This window comes from Solanum dulcamara, chromosome 6, assembly GCF_947179165.1.
Source record: "Solanum dulcamara chromosome 6, daSolDulc1.2, whole genome shotgun sequence".
NCBI classification, from domain to species: Eukaryota; Viridiplantae; Streptophyta; class Magnoliopsida; order Solanales; family Solanaceae; genus Solanum; species Solanum dulcamara.
The window spans coordinates 3,563,314-3,580,682 of NC_077242.1; the positions used below are offsets into that span (position 1 = coordinate 3,563,314).

At 32.9% G+C, this 17,369-nt stretch overlaps 3 protein-coding genes and 1 long non-coding RNA gene across 5 annotated transcripts; 3 read left to right on the forward strand and 1 right to left on the reverse strand.

The window, feature by feature from the left end:
- Positions 1 to 971: 971 nt before the first annotated feature.
- On the forward strand, positions 972 to 3,423 carry LOC129892452 (receptor-like serine/threonine-protein kinase At1g78530). Of its 2 annotated transcripts, XM_055968022.1 has the most exons (7): positions 972 to 1,201; positions 1,748 to 1,791; positions 1,868 to 2,009; positions 2,089 to 2,427; positions 2,664 to 2,918; positions 2,997 to 3,130; positions 3,222 to 3,423. In XM_055968022.1, exons 3-7 carry the CDS (start codon positions 1,874 to 1,876, stop codon positions 3,411 to 3,413), a joined length of 1,056 nt encoding a protein of 351 aa, XP_055823997.1. In that variant the 5' UTR covers positions 972 to 1,201; positions 1,748 to 1,791; positions 1,868 to 1,873; the 3' UTR covers positions 3,414 to 3,423. The 2 variants fall into 2 exon arrangements, with proteins under 2 accessions (XP_055823997.1, XP_055823996.1); XM_055968021.1 differs by having other exon boundaries at positions 972 to 1,791.
- A 1-nt stretch (position 3,424) lies between these two features.
- Positions 3,425 to 6,602, reverse strand: LOC129892453 (fatty-acid-binding protein 3, chloroplastic). The gene is made up of 5 exons (XM_055968023.1): positions 6,253 to 6,602; positions 4,511 to 4,612; positions 4,214 to 4,369; positions 3,906 to 4,120; positions 3,425 to 3,770 (listed from the first exon to the last, which is right to left on the reverse strand). The coding sequence occupies exons 1-5, from the start codon at positions 6,449 to 6,451 to the stop codon at positions 3,612 to 3,614; spliced, it is 831 nt and encodes a 276-aa protein (XP_055823998.1). The 5' UTR covers positions 6,452 to 6,602; the 3' UTR covers positions 3,425 to 3,611.
- A 2,941-nt stretch (positions 6,603 to 9,543) lies between these two features.
- LOC129892454 (glucan endo-1,3-beta-D-glucosidase-like) lies at positions 9,544 to 11,389 on the forward strand. The gene is made up of 4 exons (XM_055968024.1): positions 9,544 to 9,726; positions 10,362 to 10,390; positions 10,485 to 10,719; positions 11,269 to 11,389. The coding sequence occupies exons 1-4, from the start codon at positions 9,675 to 9,677 to the stop codon at positions 11,292 to 11,294; spliced, it is 342 nt and encodes a 113-aa protein (XP_055823999.1). The 5' UTR covers positions 9,544 to 9,674; the 3' UTR covers positions 11,295 to 11,389.
- A 1,283-nt stretch (positions 11,390 to 12,672) lies between these two features.
- LOC129891100 (uncharacterized) lies at positions 12,673 to 14,255 on the forward strand. Its single transcript, XR_008767100.1, has 3 exons — positions 12,673 to 12,748; positions 13,220 to 13,297; positions 13,985 to 14,255. It is a non-coding gene; the product is annotated as an uncharacterized LOC129891100 (long non-coding RNA).
- Positions 14,256 to 17,369: the final 3,114 nt, after the last annotated feature.

The following is a 17,369-nucleotide window of genomic DNA, read 5'->3' on the forward strand; positions in this document are numbered from 1 at the left end:
TTTTCACAATATTCATGAGGCAGTTTGGAGCTATATAGTTTTAAAAGAGTAGTAATAGCGTGTTTGACAGCTCAAACTTTTTCCAAGAAAAGCAATCCTACTAATGTTGATAATATTCCCAACATCCACATAAATGGCAAAAGGACAGCTCGGTGCCATATCAATGGAGACAGCCAATAATATGTGTCACTTTTCAACAGGTCTAATGGTAAGAGTGTAGCATGTGATGTGTAGGTTAGGCGTACTCACCAGTTCAAACTCTGTTGTACATCAAAGTTTGATATTTAAGTGGAGAAGAGTTGATTATGCAAATGTCCTTTTTTTATAGGCCATCATTTAGATTTTTTTCCTAGTTTCATTTAGATATTGTTCCTTGTTTTACAAGTTGTATAAATATAGCCCTTGGAAAATTACTAATCCGAATAATGTTAGATTTATGTCTAACATTTGTTCATATATTGCTCAACGCTATTGATAAAATATTGGAGCGTCATCTAACGTTACAAAAAACTTATAAAATTTAATACCACCATTATTTCAATCTTGCCGGTTTAAAATATCTGTAAGTTGCCAGAGAAATAAACAGAGTGCCGTTCACTAAACAATTGTCCAAAAAGGGACAATGGTGAAAATTTCACGTGAAGAAGGATAGAAAGGCAGACCTATTATCCCATATTATTTTTTTTAAAAATATACTTTATCATTTTTCACCTTAATTCTTAAAGTGTAAAACGTCAATATTTTCAACAAAAGTTGGGTATGTATAAGTTTCAAGATTACGTTTACGTATATGTTTTTAAGTGTGCCGGCAACCTAACGCATGAAGGGGCCACTAATATCAAAAACAAAAAGTACATACATACATGAAAGGTTGGCAGATCTTTCTGATTTTCCATGAATAGTAAACTAGGACTTATGTTTTTGTCAACATATATATCAATGATTGAAAATTTAAAACAACCTTATCAGTTAGGGAAAAAGCAATAAATAAATAAATCATATTCACATGAGACTTGTTCATACTGATAATGATTTCTTTCTCTGACTGACAGGTGAGCTAGCTTTGGACCCCACTATTATTAGATGCTCCTAAAGTTGGAATTTTTTTACTTTAAACTTTTTTGAATGATTTTGGTTGGAGAACTCTACATGATTTTGGGTTGTTTCAAGAAATGAGCTATTCCTGCAATTGATTATCAAGGTGAAGTACTACTTTTAAGTTCTTAAAGCTTGTTTATGTAATAGTATATAGAATTGGTCAGATCGTCTGAAGCATGAACAATATAGCTTTTGTTCTAAAGGCCTAGCAAGTTCCTTTTACTTCCTTTTCAAAAGATGGTTCTTTTCTTTCTTGGATTGGACCAATGACTTGCTTATTCAATACCGCATACTGTTATAGAAAGATATTGTTCTGTCAGGAGGACTATCAGTAGCTTAAGTTGTTGAATCTCGTGTAAGTTATGTTGTGGTTGTATTTTCTGCAAGTGGAATGTAGGCTCTTTAGGTTGTGTATTAAGATTGGCGCTCGAGTGAAAAAGCAGAAGGAAGATTGATTGCAGGGAAGAAAGTCAGCTTTAGTGATCCAACAACGCCAAGTGAAAAGGTGTTGCTCAAAGAATAAAAATTAGTCTAGGAATAACAGTAAAAGCCTGGAGGAGGTTTAAACAGCTCCTAATCACTAACAATCTGTTGTTCCTTTTTTCATCTGGTACACTTTATTAACAGCAACATTTATGTAATTCCACAGTTAAACCTAGGAGGCCAAAAGTCTGAGAGACGCCGACTATTCAGGTACCTTTTTTTAACTCTTATACTTTTGCTCTAATGTACACAATGTTGGTTTCTAACTTGGTCTAACTACTTGCAGTACTAAATGGGAAATTCTAAAACTATTGCACTCTATGTAACAATATGTGTGGTTTCTTTTGTTATCTCGAAGATTATTATGGCAATCCTCTGTTACCGTAGATGGAAGAGAAATCGAATGGTTGTTGAAGACAGCTTATCTGGTAAGATATGATGTTCAATATTCAAGATTCTATATGTTGGATCAAGAATATCTTATGTTTTTGTTATGTTCATATTCAGGTGGAAAGCTAGTGCTGTTTAAGTCACCGAAAATGAACACGTTGAAGTCCAACGTGTTCTTGAAGAGGACCATGAAGCTGACCAACAAAGATATTATAGGATCAGGAGGCTATGGAACAGTCTATAAACTGACAATTAACGAATCAATTTCTTTCGCGGTAAAGAGGTTAAACAGAATAAGCGCAGAACAAGACCGAGGTTTTGAAAGAGAGTTGGAGGCAATGGGGGACATAAAGCATCGAAATATAGTTATACTTCATGGATACTACAGTACAACTCAGTATAACCTTCTGATATATGAGCTTATGACTAATGGAAGTTTAGATGAATTACTTCATGGTACATGTCTATGTCTGTTTCTTATTGTCTAAGGTTATGTTGCTTGGACTCTCCAAAAATGTTGTCAAACTAGTGTCAAATCCTCCAAAAATGCACTACTGTTGGAGAATCTGACCTGCCTCCAGAGGTATTTTTGGACAGTACAAGCAATAATGCTAGAATCAGAGATGCATAATAAAGACCTTTCAAGTTTTTGATATGCTGATATACTTTAAGATGATAACATTATAATGCAGGAAAATCGGCTGCCAGGAAGGTTTTGGATTGGCCTTCAAGATACAAAATAGCAGTAGGAGCTGCAAGAGGATTATCATATCTGCATCACGATTGCATCCCTCACATTATCCACAGAGATATTAAGTCGAGCAATATCTTGTTGGATCATAATATGGAGGCTCGAGTATCTGATTTTGGACTAGCCACCCTGATGGATCCAGATAAGACACACGTTTCAACTTTGGTAGCTGGAACTTTTGGATATTTGGCTCCTGGTACGTTTTTATTAGGCGATCAGAAGACTCAAATCTTTGTGTTTGAAAAACTGTCAATTATGTCATTATCTTCTGCAGAATATTTTGACACCGGAAAAGCAACAATAAAAGGAGATGTTTACAGCTTTGGGGTCGTCTTACTGGAGCTTCTAACTGGGAAAAAGCCAACAGATGAAGCATTTTTGGAGGAAGGGACCAAGCTTGTAACTTGGGTAAGCTTTTAGTTCACTTTTTTTCTTTTTTCATGCTAGCTGCTTTCGAGCTGTCATTAATTCGGTCACTTGATCTCGTTCTGTTTTACAGGTGAAGACAGTTGTTCAAGAGAAAAGAGAAGAGTATGTACTTGACAAAAACTTAGAAGAGTTTCCCATAGATGAAATTAACCATGTATTTAACATTGCATTGATGTGCCTTGAGGCAGATCCATGTAATAGACCGACCATGGCTGAAGTCGTTTTAGTGCTTGAGCAAATAAAGATAAATGCTTTGGCATGAGATTCTTGGTGTTCTGTTTCAATACTAATTTCTCTCAAATAATATAATTTTTTTTTTTTGATACTCGTTTTGCATAATGCTTGTCCTCGGTCCGAATACATGGAAACTAACAAAACTTTGAGCAATTTTGTTCCAATGGAGCTATGCTAACAAAACGAGGAACTAAAAGTCAACTGGAAGACTAACTCATTACGTACTTCACTTGAGTGTAGCTTCCAATCCTTTGGCAACTGATCCTTTCAGTGAAGGAGAAACTGGATCACCTCCAAGAAATACGTCGAAGAGAGCTGATGCAACATTTGGTGACTCAATAGTAGCATCAACCGAGGAAGGCATCCCATCAAAAGAGAGTGAAACCTTTCAAGATTTCAATACAAGAGAGCATCGAATTAGAATTAAGAAAGCTAAGAAGAAAACAAAGGCCACATTTGATGCCAGGAGTTTATATAATCTAGGCCTAAAGAGAATAATGTAAATAAACTGCATACTTACAAGCATTTTGGTTGGGTCAACCCAAGTCAAGAATATGGAAGTTTCTTTCTTAAGAGGTTTCCCTTGAAAGACACCACGGAACGTGGAAAGAGCAGATTTATCATCGGCAGTAGGGGATTTGATTCTAGGAGAAATGGCTTCATCTAAGGCATCCCAGAAAGTTTTACCATCAATATCTCTGACCAGCACAATAAGTAAAGATTTCTCCAGATCGGCTGCAATTCGTAGAATCATTTTTAGCATCACCTAGATGATATGATCTCTTCCCCATCCCAACAGTCACAAACAATTTAACATCGCCGACTCACCTTCAAAGATCTTGTTGAACAAGGAAGGATCCTGCTGAATATCTGCAGCAGAATGTCCTTGCCAGGCATCTAATCTACTAAAGACGGAGTCATTAACATAGAGGCCTGCAGCATAGACCTTGACACCAATAATTGCAAAAACCTTTTCCCTGTATCCTAAATTTGTAGGAAGTGCAACAAAAATTGAGCGTAGAACATAACCATTGTCATGATCTAGAGAACTTGAAGCAGATAAACCAATAACTGAAGTTTGTTCTTAAATTATTGGAAAAGATTATTGATTGATTTGCAGCTTACCAGTTCCAAGCAATGACAATAAATTAGAGCAACCAGGTAGGCTCAATGATCTTTGAAACTTCACCTTAGTTGCTGGTTCTTCTGTGTATTCTGCACTTCCAACTGAATACACGAAAAATGCCAGTCGTCAGCTCTCATAAACATAAATATATGATCAAGTGTCCTAATTGTTTCATGAAGGCATATCGTAGAAACATTAGTCCACTTGATTTATCTAAGAAACACGTGTCCTACTTGTTACATAAAAATATGATCAAGTGTCCTTCTTGATAGTTTTTGCCACTCCAGAATTCTGACTTTGTTAAATGCAACTCCCATAGCTTGAGGGTCCTTCCTAACCTCTAATCAGAACGAATCTAACGTCTCCAAATAATTCACATAGGTGAAGAACTCTTACCAAACCAGCAATCAACTGCATTTGTGCCAAGATTAAATCTTTCTATCATACCATATTTATTTTTATATTGGTAATTAGCAACTTTCATTAGTAAACCAGCAAAATGAGAATGATGGAGGTCAGTTGCAACCAAAACAGATCGCCATTACAAAACAAAGTTGTGTAGGTGAAGAATTCTAAATAAACCAGCAATTCGACTACATTTGTGCCAAGACCAAATCTTTTCTTCATACCATCCTACGTGAAGGACTCTGATCAAACCAGCAATTCAACTACATTTGTGCAACATCAAATGTTTCCTTCCATACCATCCTTTTAAATTATTGGTAATTAGTAGTTTTCATTAGTAACCCAGCAAAAAGAGAATGCCGGAGGCAGTTACAACAACAAAAAAATAAACACGCAGGTGAAGAACTCTAAACAGACCAGCAATTCAACTACATTTATGCCAAGATCAATTCTTTTCTTCCATACCATCTTTCATTCAGTGAACATTTCTTAGTGTTCAGTCCCACATAGGGGGGATCAGGAGAACTCTATTATATGGTCTTGGACAATCCTCCCCTCATAAACTACTTAAACAAGGAGGGCAGAGGGGGTGCTATCGTATATAAGAAAAACTGCAACTAGCTTTTGGGGGTTGAGTTAGGCCCAAAGTTTGTTCTTTATTAGCTTGAATATAATATCTACAAATTATGTCTCACGGATACCATTACAAAGCTACAAACTTTATTGACAGTCCATGCAGTGTATCCTGTTTATTCACTACTCTAAAGAACATAATTGGAGTTGATTTCTCAGATGGTCACTATTGGGTAACACCAACATCCTGCCTATGGCAAGGAGCGAGGGGGATGGGGTGGCCTGGGTCGGAGTCATGGTCAAACATGAGGCTTGCTTCGTAGAAGAAAAATTGGAATTAGGACTTAAAAGATAATAACTATTAGTTGAGTGAGAATATGAGAAATCAACCATTGAGTTTAGATACATAATATTAGCTTAAATTCAGTAATGCCACAGACTATTCTCTCCACCAGCTTCAGGGATCATGCATTTATTTTGTCCCACACTCCTCTTATTTTAGGGGTTCTTCAAGAAGCAAAATTGACATTTATACCATTTAGGGTTTTCTCACTCAATTGTGGCAAATATCAGATTTGTATGAATATTTAGCAAAAATTCAACAAATCAAGATTACCCATAATCTGAAAATTAGGAAAAATTCAGTTTTGAGGGTTTTTTCCACTTTTGCACAAAAGATGTGAATTCAGCTTAAAATCTACTACTAGTAAGTTAAAAGACATAAAGGCAATAACTTTTTTGCAAGAATCAGTTGTATTATTACCTGAAGAGGAAGAAGCAGCTTTTAGTGTGAAATTTTGTTCATGTTGGCCATTTTTCTCAAATGTGGATAAGGGATAAATACCATTTCTTGAAAGTTTAAAAGGATAAGAAATTCTGGATTTGGTATTAGAAGCAATGATCTTTGTGGGTGTTGATGTTGAAATCCAGAATGGTACTGAAATGGCTCCAACTGCTGCCATCTTCTTGAAAATAAATGTATTTTTTGTATGGTAGTAAGTAGTAGCAATTGTTATTAAGTCAGAGAAATTTCAGTTCTGGTTTATGCAGAGTATGTCATAGAAATTGCAGCAAATGATGGCCCACAAATAAATAAATATAGCTGATTGAATTATTGTTCACTCTGAACTTAAATCACTTATGAACACAGCATAGAGCTAACTGGTTTTGAACTTGTAAAATCACCTTAATCAATGGAGTTAATCAGTTTTCTTTGAAAAATCTAATCAAGCTGATTCATTCCAAGGGATGGTTCTTTAGAAGCTTTGCTACAATAAGCATGTCTCAAATACTTGTCCTTCTTATTAAAAATACATGTATCAAAATACTCATTTTTTCATTCATTCTACCGTCGATAGTAATTATATTTGAAGACTATAAACACCGTTCTTAATTAATATTTTCTTAAAATGTTTGTAAATAAAAAATACAATAAGTATTTTGAGACAAAAATAGTATCAATTAACCATGTGTTGTGAACATAAAGTTACATTTTTATTTTTTTGCGTGTATATTTGGTGTTATTTATTGGGAATATATAGCAAGACTGCTGGAAATATTTTCCGAGAAAAATATATCGAGGGTAAAAAATAACACATTGTACTAATAAATCAGACGGTGTTTTAATGAAGTACTAAAGATTGATCAGAATGTCCAAAGAGCCAATAATATGAAATTAAAAGTTAAAATAATAATAAAAAGATGATTTGCTTTTTTTGGCAAATAAGAAAAAAAGAAGGAAGATGATTTTTCATCCATAAGTAAGGTAAGTCATTTTTTTTCCTTTTGCGAAATAGTATTTTTGAATATTAACTGTCATGCTTTCTTTATTGTTTCTCCCTCTTTTTTATTTGGGTTTGAGGTCTTTCGGGAGCAACTTCTTTAACTCCTTGAGGTAATGGTAAGGTCTGAGTACAATCTACCCTCCCCAGATCTCATTTAATGAGATTTCACTGGATATGTTATTGTTGTGTAATTCCTATCGTATCAAACACATAACTTTGACAAGAAAGAAAAAAGGTAACTTTATTTAGATTTAACGGTGGAGAATTTATTTTTCAAGCCTTTTGTAGTCTAGATCAAAGCACATGGTCTTTTTCACTTGCTTTGTTTTCCTTCAACTTTTAAGCTGTATTAGTTTGGGTACAACTCCTTGATTTTAACTCACATGGTGCAGATGGTCATCCACCATTGCTACTTTTGGAAGATCTCAGGAAAATCCGATTAGACGGATTTAAGATTTGAATTTTATAGGTTTGAAATGTGATAAAACTCATTAGTCTTCGAGTCTATGACCATTTGAGTTACTTGATTCGAAATCTAATATGTATATATATTATTAGTATGTTTTTAGCATAGATACATAATTCGAGTTGAAGGTACTTTGATCAAATCTACCCCTTTCACTTGGAAAATTATTCGATACAATTTATAAGCAAAGGATTAAATAGAGTAGTTCTATAATTTGGTAGGAAATATTCATACTTAACTTTAATTAAAAGATGGAGTAGAGAATAAAGTTCATTTACAAAAAGAGTTAAAGTAGATCTCAAAACCTTTTTATGGTGAATACAAAAGAAGTACTTTTCATTAGTGCATATACAGCACTTTCAGAGAATTTTTTTTTAAAAAGGATTTCGAACTCAAGAAAAGGTAAAAGACTGATATGATCGATGAAATGGTTGAAGATATTGATATCCGTGTGGAGTCGGAAATTTCATCAATGAATTTAAAAAATGTAAAAATGTCACACCTTAGATTCAAACTTACAACCTAGAATAATTTTTTCTATCACATTTGTTGCTATATTACTATGTTAGAACCGTCCTCTTTAAGTAAACAGGATTCAACCACATATATATGTATATACACTAAACCCCTTCCGCCCATATAACTCTGTCTCTATCAGCCCCATGTGCTCCAAGGAAAATGTTTCCTTTGCTTGTGGAAAACAAAATTTACCAAAGACGGTTGAAGTGCATATAGGAAATCTTGTAAAAGTTGTTCTTTTCTTTATTTTCCCTTTTACTTGTTGACATGACTAAGTTAGTTAAATGACATGAGTCAGGACCACGCAAGCAATCATAAGAATAACATAATGCTGCGACTGGTAATATAACATTCTCTCAATTGGTTACTGAAAATGAAAAGGTGATATTTGACAGGAAACCTTAAATTTTTAATATTATTAAAGTCTATTCTTCTAGTTTTTAAGATGTAGAGTTGTTAATATATTTGAAACTATTTTTGAGTTGCAAAGTTTTTTTTTTAATGAAAAATGTTTACTTTTTCTATAAATGGTACTCCCTCCGTTTCAAAAAGAATGACCAAATTTTACTTAGCACGGCGTTTAAGAAAATAAAAAAGACTTTTTTCATCTAGTGGTCCTAAATTAAAGTTATGTCAAATGTACCAAAATACTCTTTAATCTTGTGGCCTTAAACATGTCACGTGGAAAGTTGAAATTAAAATTTTTACCAAAAAATGAAAGGGGTCATTCTTTTTGAAACATATTAAAAAGGAAAGGAGGTCATTTTTTTTAAACGGAGGGAATACTACATTCCTTTCAATCGTTTGTCGGCTTTTTGGCTTGACACGAAATTTTAAAAAGTAAAAAAAAAAATCGAATCTTATGGTCTTAAACTAAAAATATATATATATATATATAATATATCAAAATGTTTTTTAGTCTTGTAGTCGTAAACATGTCACGTGGAAAGTAAAATTAAAAAATTGACAAAAAAAGAAAAAAATACTTTTTTGAAACGAACTAAAAAAGAAAGAGTAAGACAAATAAATTAAAACAACGCATTATGATTTTTTCTTTTAAAAAAACCCTATAATAATTTGATTATTACTAAAAAAATGAAGCCCATCAAATTTGAGCGCCTAAGGAGGATGCCTTATTTTCAAAGGCATAGAACCGCCCCTGTTTACGTCAAATCATGCAAATTACTATTGTTAATTAACTTAATACGATTAAAAAAAATGTTAGTAACAATAATTAAGGCCAAATGTCTGTCCAAAATACATTAAACATTGAGAGCGCGAATAAATTTTTACTAGAGTAGTTTTTGTATGTCCTTTTTAACTTCCACTTATCTGCTTTTTCTCTCCTTATATAAATTTTCATTACTGAAACCATCAACAATCAATTTACATATCTGCTATCTAGTATAGTCACTCATGGCTAAAGCAATTCTCACCCTTTTCTTCCTTCTGTTGTCCTACTTCTCAGGTTAGTCACAACTTTTTCCTTTCACTAATAGTCATTTTTCTTGTAGTGTTACGATTAATGTTTTTATGGGACTGCCTTCAATGTAGTCTCTAGTATCCTTCGTAGTTTAAATCAGGGGTATCTCCCATATTATATATACCTTGTGATTTATGTAATTGCTCCATTATTTATAAGAGATTTTAATTTTAACATTTTTTATTTGATTGAGGTTGTATAGATGATCGAGTGAGTAACGGTAAATTTTTCTTGTCTTGTTAAGTTAGTACATTTGCCTCCCTTTTCACTTCTAATTTTTTCCTCCTTTAACGTACATTCCTTTCTCTTTCATATTTTTGAGGATTTCAACTCAATTTTTTTTTATTAGTTAGCTATTTCATTTTGTCTACGGGTAGGGTTATGTACACGTCACCCTCCCTAGACCCTATTATAGGCTTTCAATTGGATATGTTGTTGTTGTTGTAGACTAGTAGCTATTTCCTTTCGTCATATTTGATTGATCCGCGACAGATCATAAAGTAAGTTCTCTTTAAAAGGTCTCTTAATATGATTAGGCTTTAGGCCACTGATTACCTTGAGTCGCCTATGATTTAGTTCGAATGACACTAATTAAAAATGTTTAAATCTTGTTGCTTCAGCGGGGATTGTGACGGTAGCGGATGGACAGGTAAGTTAATTAAAGAGTTGAATTAGTTAATGGAGATTAATTACAAGTTAATTAAGTGTAACAGATTGTACTTAACAGTAATTTGGTTTTGCAGAAGACTTGGTGTGTGGCTAAACCTTCATCAGATGAGACAACACTTAATCAAAACTTGATTTATGCATGCTCTAATGTGGATTGCACTATCTTGAAGGAGGGTTGTCCTTGCTTTACACCAACCAATTTGATGAATCATGCTTCTATTGCCATGAATTTGTTCTACCAATCTAAAGGAAGGAACCCTTGGAATTGCCACTTTGGTAATTCTGCCCTTGTTGTCTTGACAGATCCAAGTAAGTCCTTATTATGGTCGGATCCGGATTAGATTATAACGGATTCTGTGAATTCAACTTGAACTATTATTTTTGTTTTGAACTATATGAAAAATCCAAACTAGGACTATTACTTTCTATGATTTCACTTTGGTAATTATTGATTGATCCAAGTAAGTCCTTATTCTGCCTGAAAACGGATTTAATTAGAACGGATTCTGTGAATTCAACTTGAACTATTACTTTTGTCTTGAACTATATGTAAATCCAAACTAGGACTATTATTTTTTATGAATTTACTTTTGTAATTGATCGATCCAAGCAAGTTCTTGTTCTGCTCGAAGATAGAATTTTTGATACAATAAAAAGAAAAATGGCTATGTTCACTTATTTCCAATGGTTGAGTGACCACTTAAGCAATAAACACACATGCAAAGAAAGACATTTAAATGACTAAATATAAAACATCATTCCTTGATTTGCCTCTAATTTTGTTTCTCCTGTATTTAATTGATCTTACATTGCACCTTCACTATAGATCTATCAATAACTCAATTTTGACAATGGCAGGTTATGGCAGCTGCATCTATGGGTGAAGTTATCAAGTCATGGTTAGGAGAAACAACTCATGAGGAGATTATCATATTTTTTTCCTTTTTGCAAAATAAATAAATTATGTTTTCCTTATTTCTTTTCCTTCTTTTTTTTTTTTTTGGTAATATGCATGTCAAGTGAGCATATTAACATGCACAATGTAGTGATATGTGTGATTGTAGAAGGGTGGGTGGGTTTTGAGGGGGGGGGGGGGTTATGAAATGATTTCAATGGATAACTTGAGAAGAGGGAACAAGATCAAAGTCACTTCTTGACTGTTCATTTCTTCTCATGCCTCACAAAATCTAGTTTCACGGATTCTTTACTTCAATTTATGTGATATATTTTCCTTTTTAGTCTATAATAAAAAGAATGTCATATTTCTATAAATTGAAACATTTAACTTTAAATTATCTTTTCTATTCTTAATGAAAATGATTTATAGTCATACAAATATATAATATTTGTTTTAGACCATAAATTTTAGAAGTCTTACGTTTTCTCTTCAACTTAATTTTTGGTCAAACGATATCAAATGAATTGAGAGGGAAGGAGTATAATATACTTCTGTTTCTTCATGTTTGGATTCATACACTTTCTTTCTTAAACTTTATTTTTAGTCGAACGGTATCAAATGAATTGAGAGGGAAGGAGTATAATATACTTCCTTTTTTTCATGTTTGCATTCATACTTTCTTCCTTGAGCCATACACTCTTGAAAGTGAAAAATTGCAGTCAATAAAATGCACTGGGCCTCGATGCAAAAAATAGAGGAGAAATGAACCAAATGGTTTAGGTAGGAGGTCCAATTAATCAGTGTGCAATTAGTCAAAGCCATTCAAAGCTATATTGACCCAAGGGCCGAGCCAGCTAGGATCTTACGGTGTATCCGAATTTCCTTTAATAGAAAATGTGTTAATTATATATGATTAAAATTATTTTTTATGCATATATCATCAGTGAGTTATCGTAGATGAAATATGGTCGGGTGTATACCCTTCACTGAAAAATTATTTGTGTATGGAAGTTGAGTATTAGTTATTATGAGAATTTATTTAATTTTACGTATCTTTAACAGGATTGAGAAAAAAATTTGCACACCCTTCTCTATATTTCTGACTGCGCCACTGCATGCTTAGCACTTAGGTGAATTCATGTAACGACCCATTAGGTCGTTTTGAGAATTAGAGGTTTTTACTTCATTAAAAACTTATCCCGTAAATTTTTAATGGGTATTTTGGACTATTCAATAACTATGTTTATTTAGTTAAGGGGTAACTTTAGATAACCTATTTAATTAATGGGCTAAAGTGATAATTTATTTAATGCTCTATACCAATTATTAAAATAAAAGAATAGGGTTTATGAATTGTAGTACATAAAAATTAGAAAAGAAAAAGGAAAACGGAACTCTGCGGCGTGGCCAGAGAACCTTTTTGTGTGCTTCAGTCTTCAGGTAAGAATTCGTGTAATTCTTTATATATATATATATATATATATGGTCTGATTGTTAGTATAGCATGGTGAGAAGAGTGGGAAAAACTTAGTGACAATATATAATGTCATCTTGACATTGAACAGAAAGAAGCAAAAAGGATTATTATTTTTGAATTTGAAAGCTGTTGTACACGTGAACTTCAATGTGTCCATTTTTGTTTTTAAGGGACAATTATATATGATAAATTTTATGAGTAGGTAATGAATAGAATTGATATAAGAATATAGGGAGTAGGATTTTGAGGTTATTGGATTGTGGTTTTTGTGAGAGGTTCGTAATTTAGCTTATATTCTTATTATTGTCACATTATGATTTAAGTTTTGGTATATTGAGATAGATAATTAAATAATAGGTGTGGGTCTAGGCTAAACATATAGCAATATGGGTGTCTACAGACTCATGTACTTATGAATATTATATATTTGATAGATTGAAAATATTTTGAGGCATTGAGGAAAGCAAAAGCATTGGAGAATTAGCTTGCTTGATTTCGGTTCTTCGATTGAGGTAGGTTATGGTTTTATTCTATATCATAGATAGACTCTTAATAGTGATTGACATTCATTGAGTAATATGTGTGAAGTTTACTACGCATTTAATTGTTGTGGTTTGGATGGTTGATATGTTGTTGTGATTGGTCTAAAATCTCGAGGCCATAAAATCCATAATCTTGAACTTGCCCTATCAAAAATGGTGCCTTGAATAAAGAAATCTTGATGAAATATTATTAATGAAGTGGAATATAATCATAAGGAATGATAAATTAATTATATTTGAATCGGGTGTCACATTCTGACACGGTATATTTGGATCGGGTGTCACGTTCCGACACGGTATATTTGGATTAGGTGTCACGTTCCGACACGGTATATTTGAATCAGGTGTCACGTTTTGGCACGGTAATATTAAAGGGAAATAAATTAAAATTACTTAATACTACCCAATCTCCAAAAACTCATATTTCAAAAGAGTGTGATGTGGAGGCTTGAGTCCTTATGTGTAATCTTGATATTATTGACTGGTTATGTAATTGTTCATTGATTGCCACCTGTTAAGTGTTGTTGTCGATTTTCCACTATTATTTTATGTATATTAATTTTTATTTTGAGTCGGCCGATGATAACTACTTAGTACATGATGTCCTGTACTGACCTCCTACTTGTATCTTTTCTTGTTTTATTTTGTGGAGTGCAGCGAGTGTTCCACAGACTTCGACTCGACCTCAGCTCTAGTCCGTCTCAAATTCATCGGATTTAAGGGTGAGCTATCCTTCTAGCTCGTAATGGATTCTCTTAGTCATGACATGATGTCCTTAGTGTTCGGACACGAACTATGTCACTTATTTTATTTTAGTATTTGACATTCTAGACTTAGTATTTTAGAATTATATGTCCTTGATATGATGACTTTCAAATTTTGGAGAGCGTTATGTAGTAAACTCTTGTGGATTATTATTTCTTACTTTATAAGTTTGAGCTTCCGCGTTATTATTATACTTTATAAGTTGGGGTTCTCATCGTTGGTCCTCCCACCCAGGAGGTTAAGTGTGGGTGCCACTCATGGCCTATTTTGGGTCGTGACAATCCATTTTGTCAGAACCGTGCATATGTGAAGATTTCATTTAGGTGTATATACAAGTCATACCCCTTTATAATAGTAAACTTTACCTAAATCACATACTGAAAAGGCCCAATTACAATGTATCCCTCATTTTTATGAAATTACGTGATTTCCTCTTTTTTCAAATTTTTGATACATTACTTGCTGAGCTGATACATCAGTTTTTGGGTGTAAAACAATTAATGTTATTGGGTTAATTATGGGAAGTAACGTAATTCAAGTTATGATTGATTGTTTCAATCAATTACCATGCTAATTAAGGAAAAGAATTCTTTAAAAAAAGAAACAGATCTTGACTATGAAAGAAAACTCAAAAATAGAGCATATCAATGGATGTCTTGTTGAAGCACGAGAGCTGCCTATAATTGACTTTTTGGAGCAAACGAGAATGTTATTTGGTGCTTGGAACTGCAAAAATAGGGAAATAACAGCTTATACAAAACATACTTTGTGTACGAAATTCGAAGATATCCTAGTATCAAACACAATGAAGTGTTCGAGAATGAAGGTACACACCAAAAAAAGGCTAGTTAACTAAATAAAAGAGATCACAGTTAAATTGGAAAAGTTATCTACTTGATACATAGCTATAGGATACATCAGTTTTGTATTTTCTGTTATCAGTATTACCTGATACATCAGTTCTGATACATCATTTCTGTATTTGATACATCATTGCTGATACATATTTGTGATAATTATTTAATACAGATTGTTGCTTCATCAGAATATCTTTATTCTGTTTATGAGTCAGGTATAAGATACATTGTGTATCTTGAAAGAAAAACATGCAATTATGCCAAGTTTCAATTAGACGAGATACCATGTCCACACGCAATTGCAGTATTGAAGAGCAAGAACATTACGGGCATGCACCCATACTGTTCTGATTACTACAAGCCAGAGGCGTTGGCAATTACTTATGAATTTCCAATGGTTCCAATGCCAGCTAAGAAAGATTGTTCTGTTCTGAAAGAAATTTTGGAAGAATTCGTCTTGCCACCAAGATACAAAAGGATGCCAGAAAGACCAAAGAAAGGAAGAAAAAAGTACTCTAGTGAGAAGATAAGAACGAGTACAAATTCTTGTAGTCATTGTGGCCATGAAGGCCACAACAGAAAGACTTGTAATTTTATTCTCAAAGAGAAATGATGTTTTGTTATGCCAGGATACATTTTATTTGGATCATGTACTTATATTTACATAATTTTTTTACATTGTGGGCTGTATTTGATACATATATCAATTAACCAGAATAGTAATTGAATATCAATAATTGATACATGGATGGTTGGTAATTATGTTCATTGTAAGTTACTTGGTATTGATAGTAATTTCGAATCTGATACATACGAATAGCAGATACATAAACATTCGACGTATTAAGGTTGATACTTTAAAGGTTGTTGTATTAGTTTGTCAACTGGATTGTGGTTGATACATAACATGTTGTATTGATATAGGTTGTAGATGTATCAGAAGTTGTAAAGATTGATGCATGAGATTCTGATATATAAATGTAGATGTATCAGAATCATTAAATCTTGATACATTATAATCTGATACATAAACAATATGTATCAGAAGCTGTAAATATTGATGCATGAGATTTTGATACATAAATGTAGATGTATCAGAATCATTAAATCTTGATATATTACAATGTGATACATGAAGTAGATGTATCGGAAGCATTCAAGTTTGATAAATCAAAATATGATACATAAATATTAGAAAAACTTAAAAGTCTTCTAAATTGTTGAATAGCCAAAAAAAATATTTACTATTGGTGCAAAAATATAATTGTACATTCTATTACTATAAAATTAAAAAAAAAAACTACTCGACGTCCATCGGTTCTCCTTGACCAGGATGTATGAAATCTCTCTTAGGTTTTTTTGGATCATCGTTGTTGCTAACATAACCATCCTTGGCCTTCCAGATATTACAGACATGCACCCATACTGTGCAATTCTTCTCTGTTTTTTTGCTCGACCTCAAGAAGTAAGAGGCATTTGATGATTTGCCCTTGAAAATTGCACAGTGGCATATCTAGATAGTGACCAAGTATGGTTTGTCGAAATAATTGTATAGCTTCATCACCTATTTATGATTTGAAATCATCAATAAAATTAGTCGTATATGCAGTGCCGAATCTTAGGGAGTGTGAGGGGATCTTCTTGATGACGTACTTCATTCCCTACATTGACATGGAAACTGATTAAATACAACTTAATTTTTATATTTAAATATGATATATCAGAAGCATTATATCTTGATACATAAATAAGATGTATCAGAAGCATTAACGTTTGATACATGAGAATCCGATAAAAAAATAATGTATCAAAAAAGATAAGAATCTGATACATAGAATAGATGTATCAGGAATTAGTAAAACTTTAAAAAAATGACATTTAAATAAATTATATAAACAGGATGTATCATATTCTCATGTAAGCTTGATACTTGAGAATATGATATATAAATAATATGTATCAAAAACAGTAAATCCTGATATATGAGCATTTGATACAAAAAGACAATGTATCATAAAATAGATAAGAATCTGATACATAAAGTATATGTATCAGGAATCAGTAAAACTTTATAAAAATGACATTTAAAAAAAATATAAACAGGATGTATCCAATTCTCATGCAAGCTTGATACATACGAATCTGATACATAAAATTATATGTATCAGGAGCAGTAAAAAACCACATTAAAAAAAACTTATAGAAACTCATACCTTTGAGAGATTAGGGCGTGTTGAAACCCCTTCAATCTTCTTGTTGGCTTCTTTGGGTGGATGTTGAACTTGAGATTTTGACTTCAATTTCTCACGGAGCTTATCCATCACTGATGGATCGTTACGATGTTTGGATCTAACCTCGTCCGGTGAATCAAGATTTTCTTGATTTTTATTCAACTGAGTGAGACCAACACTAAAAGATGG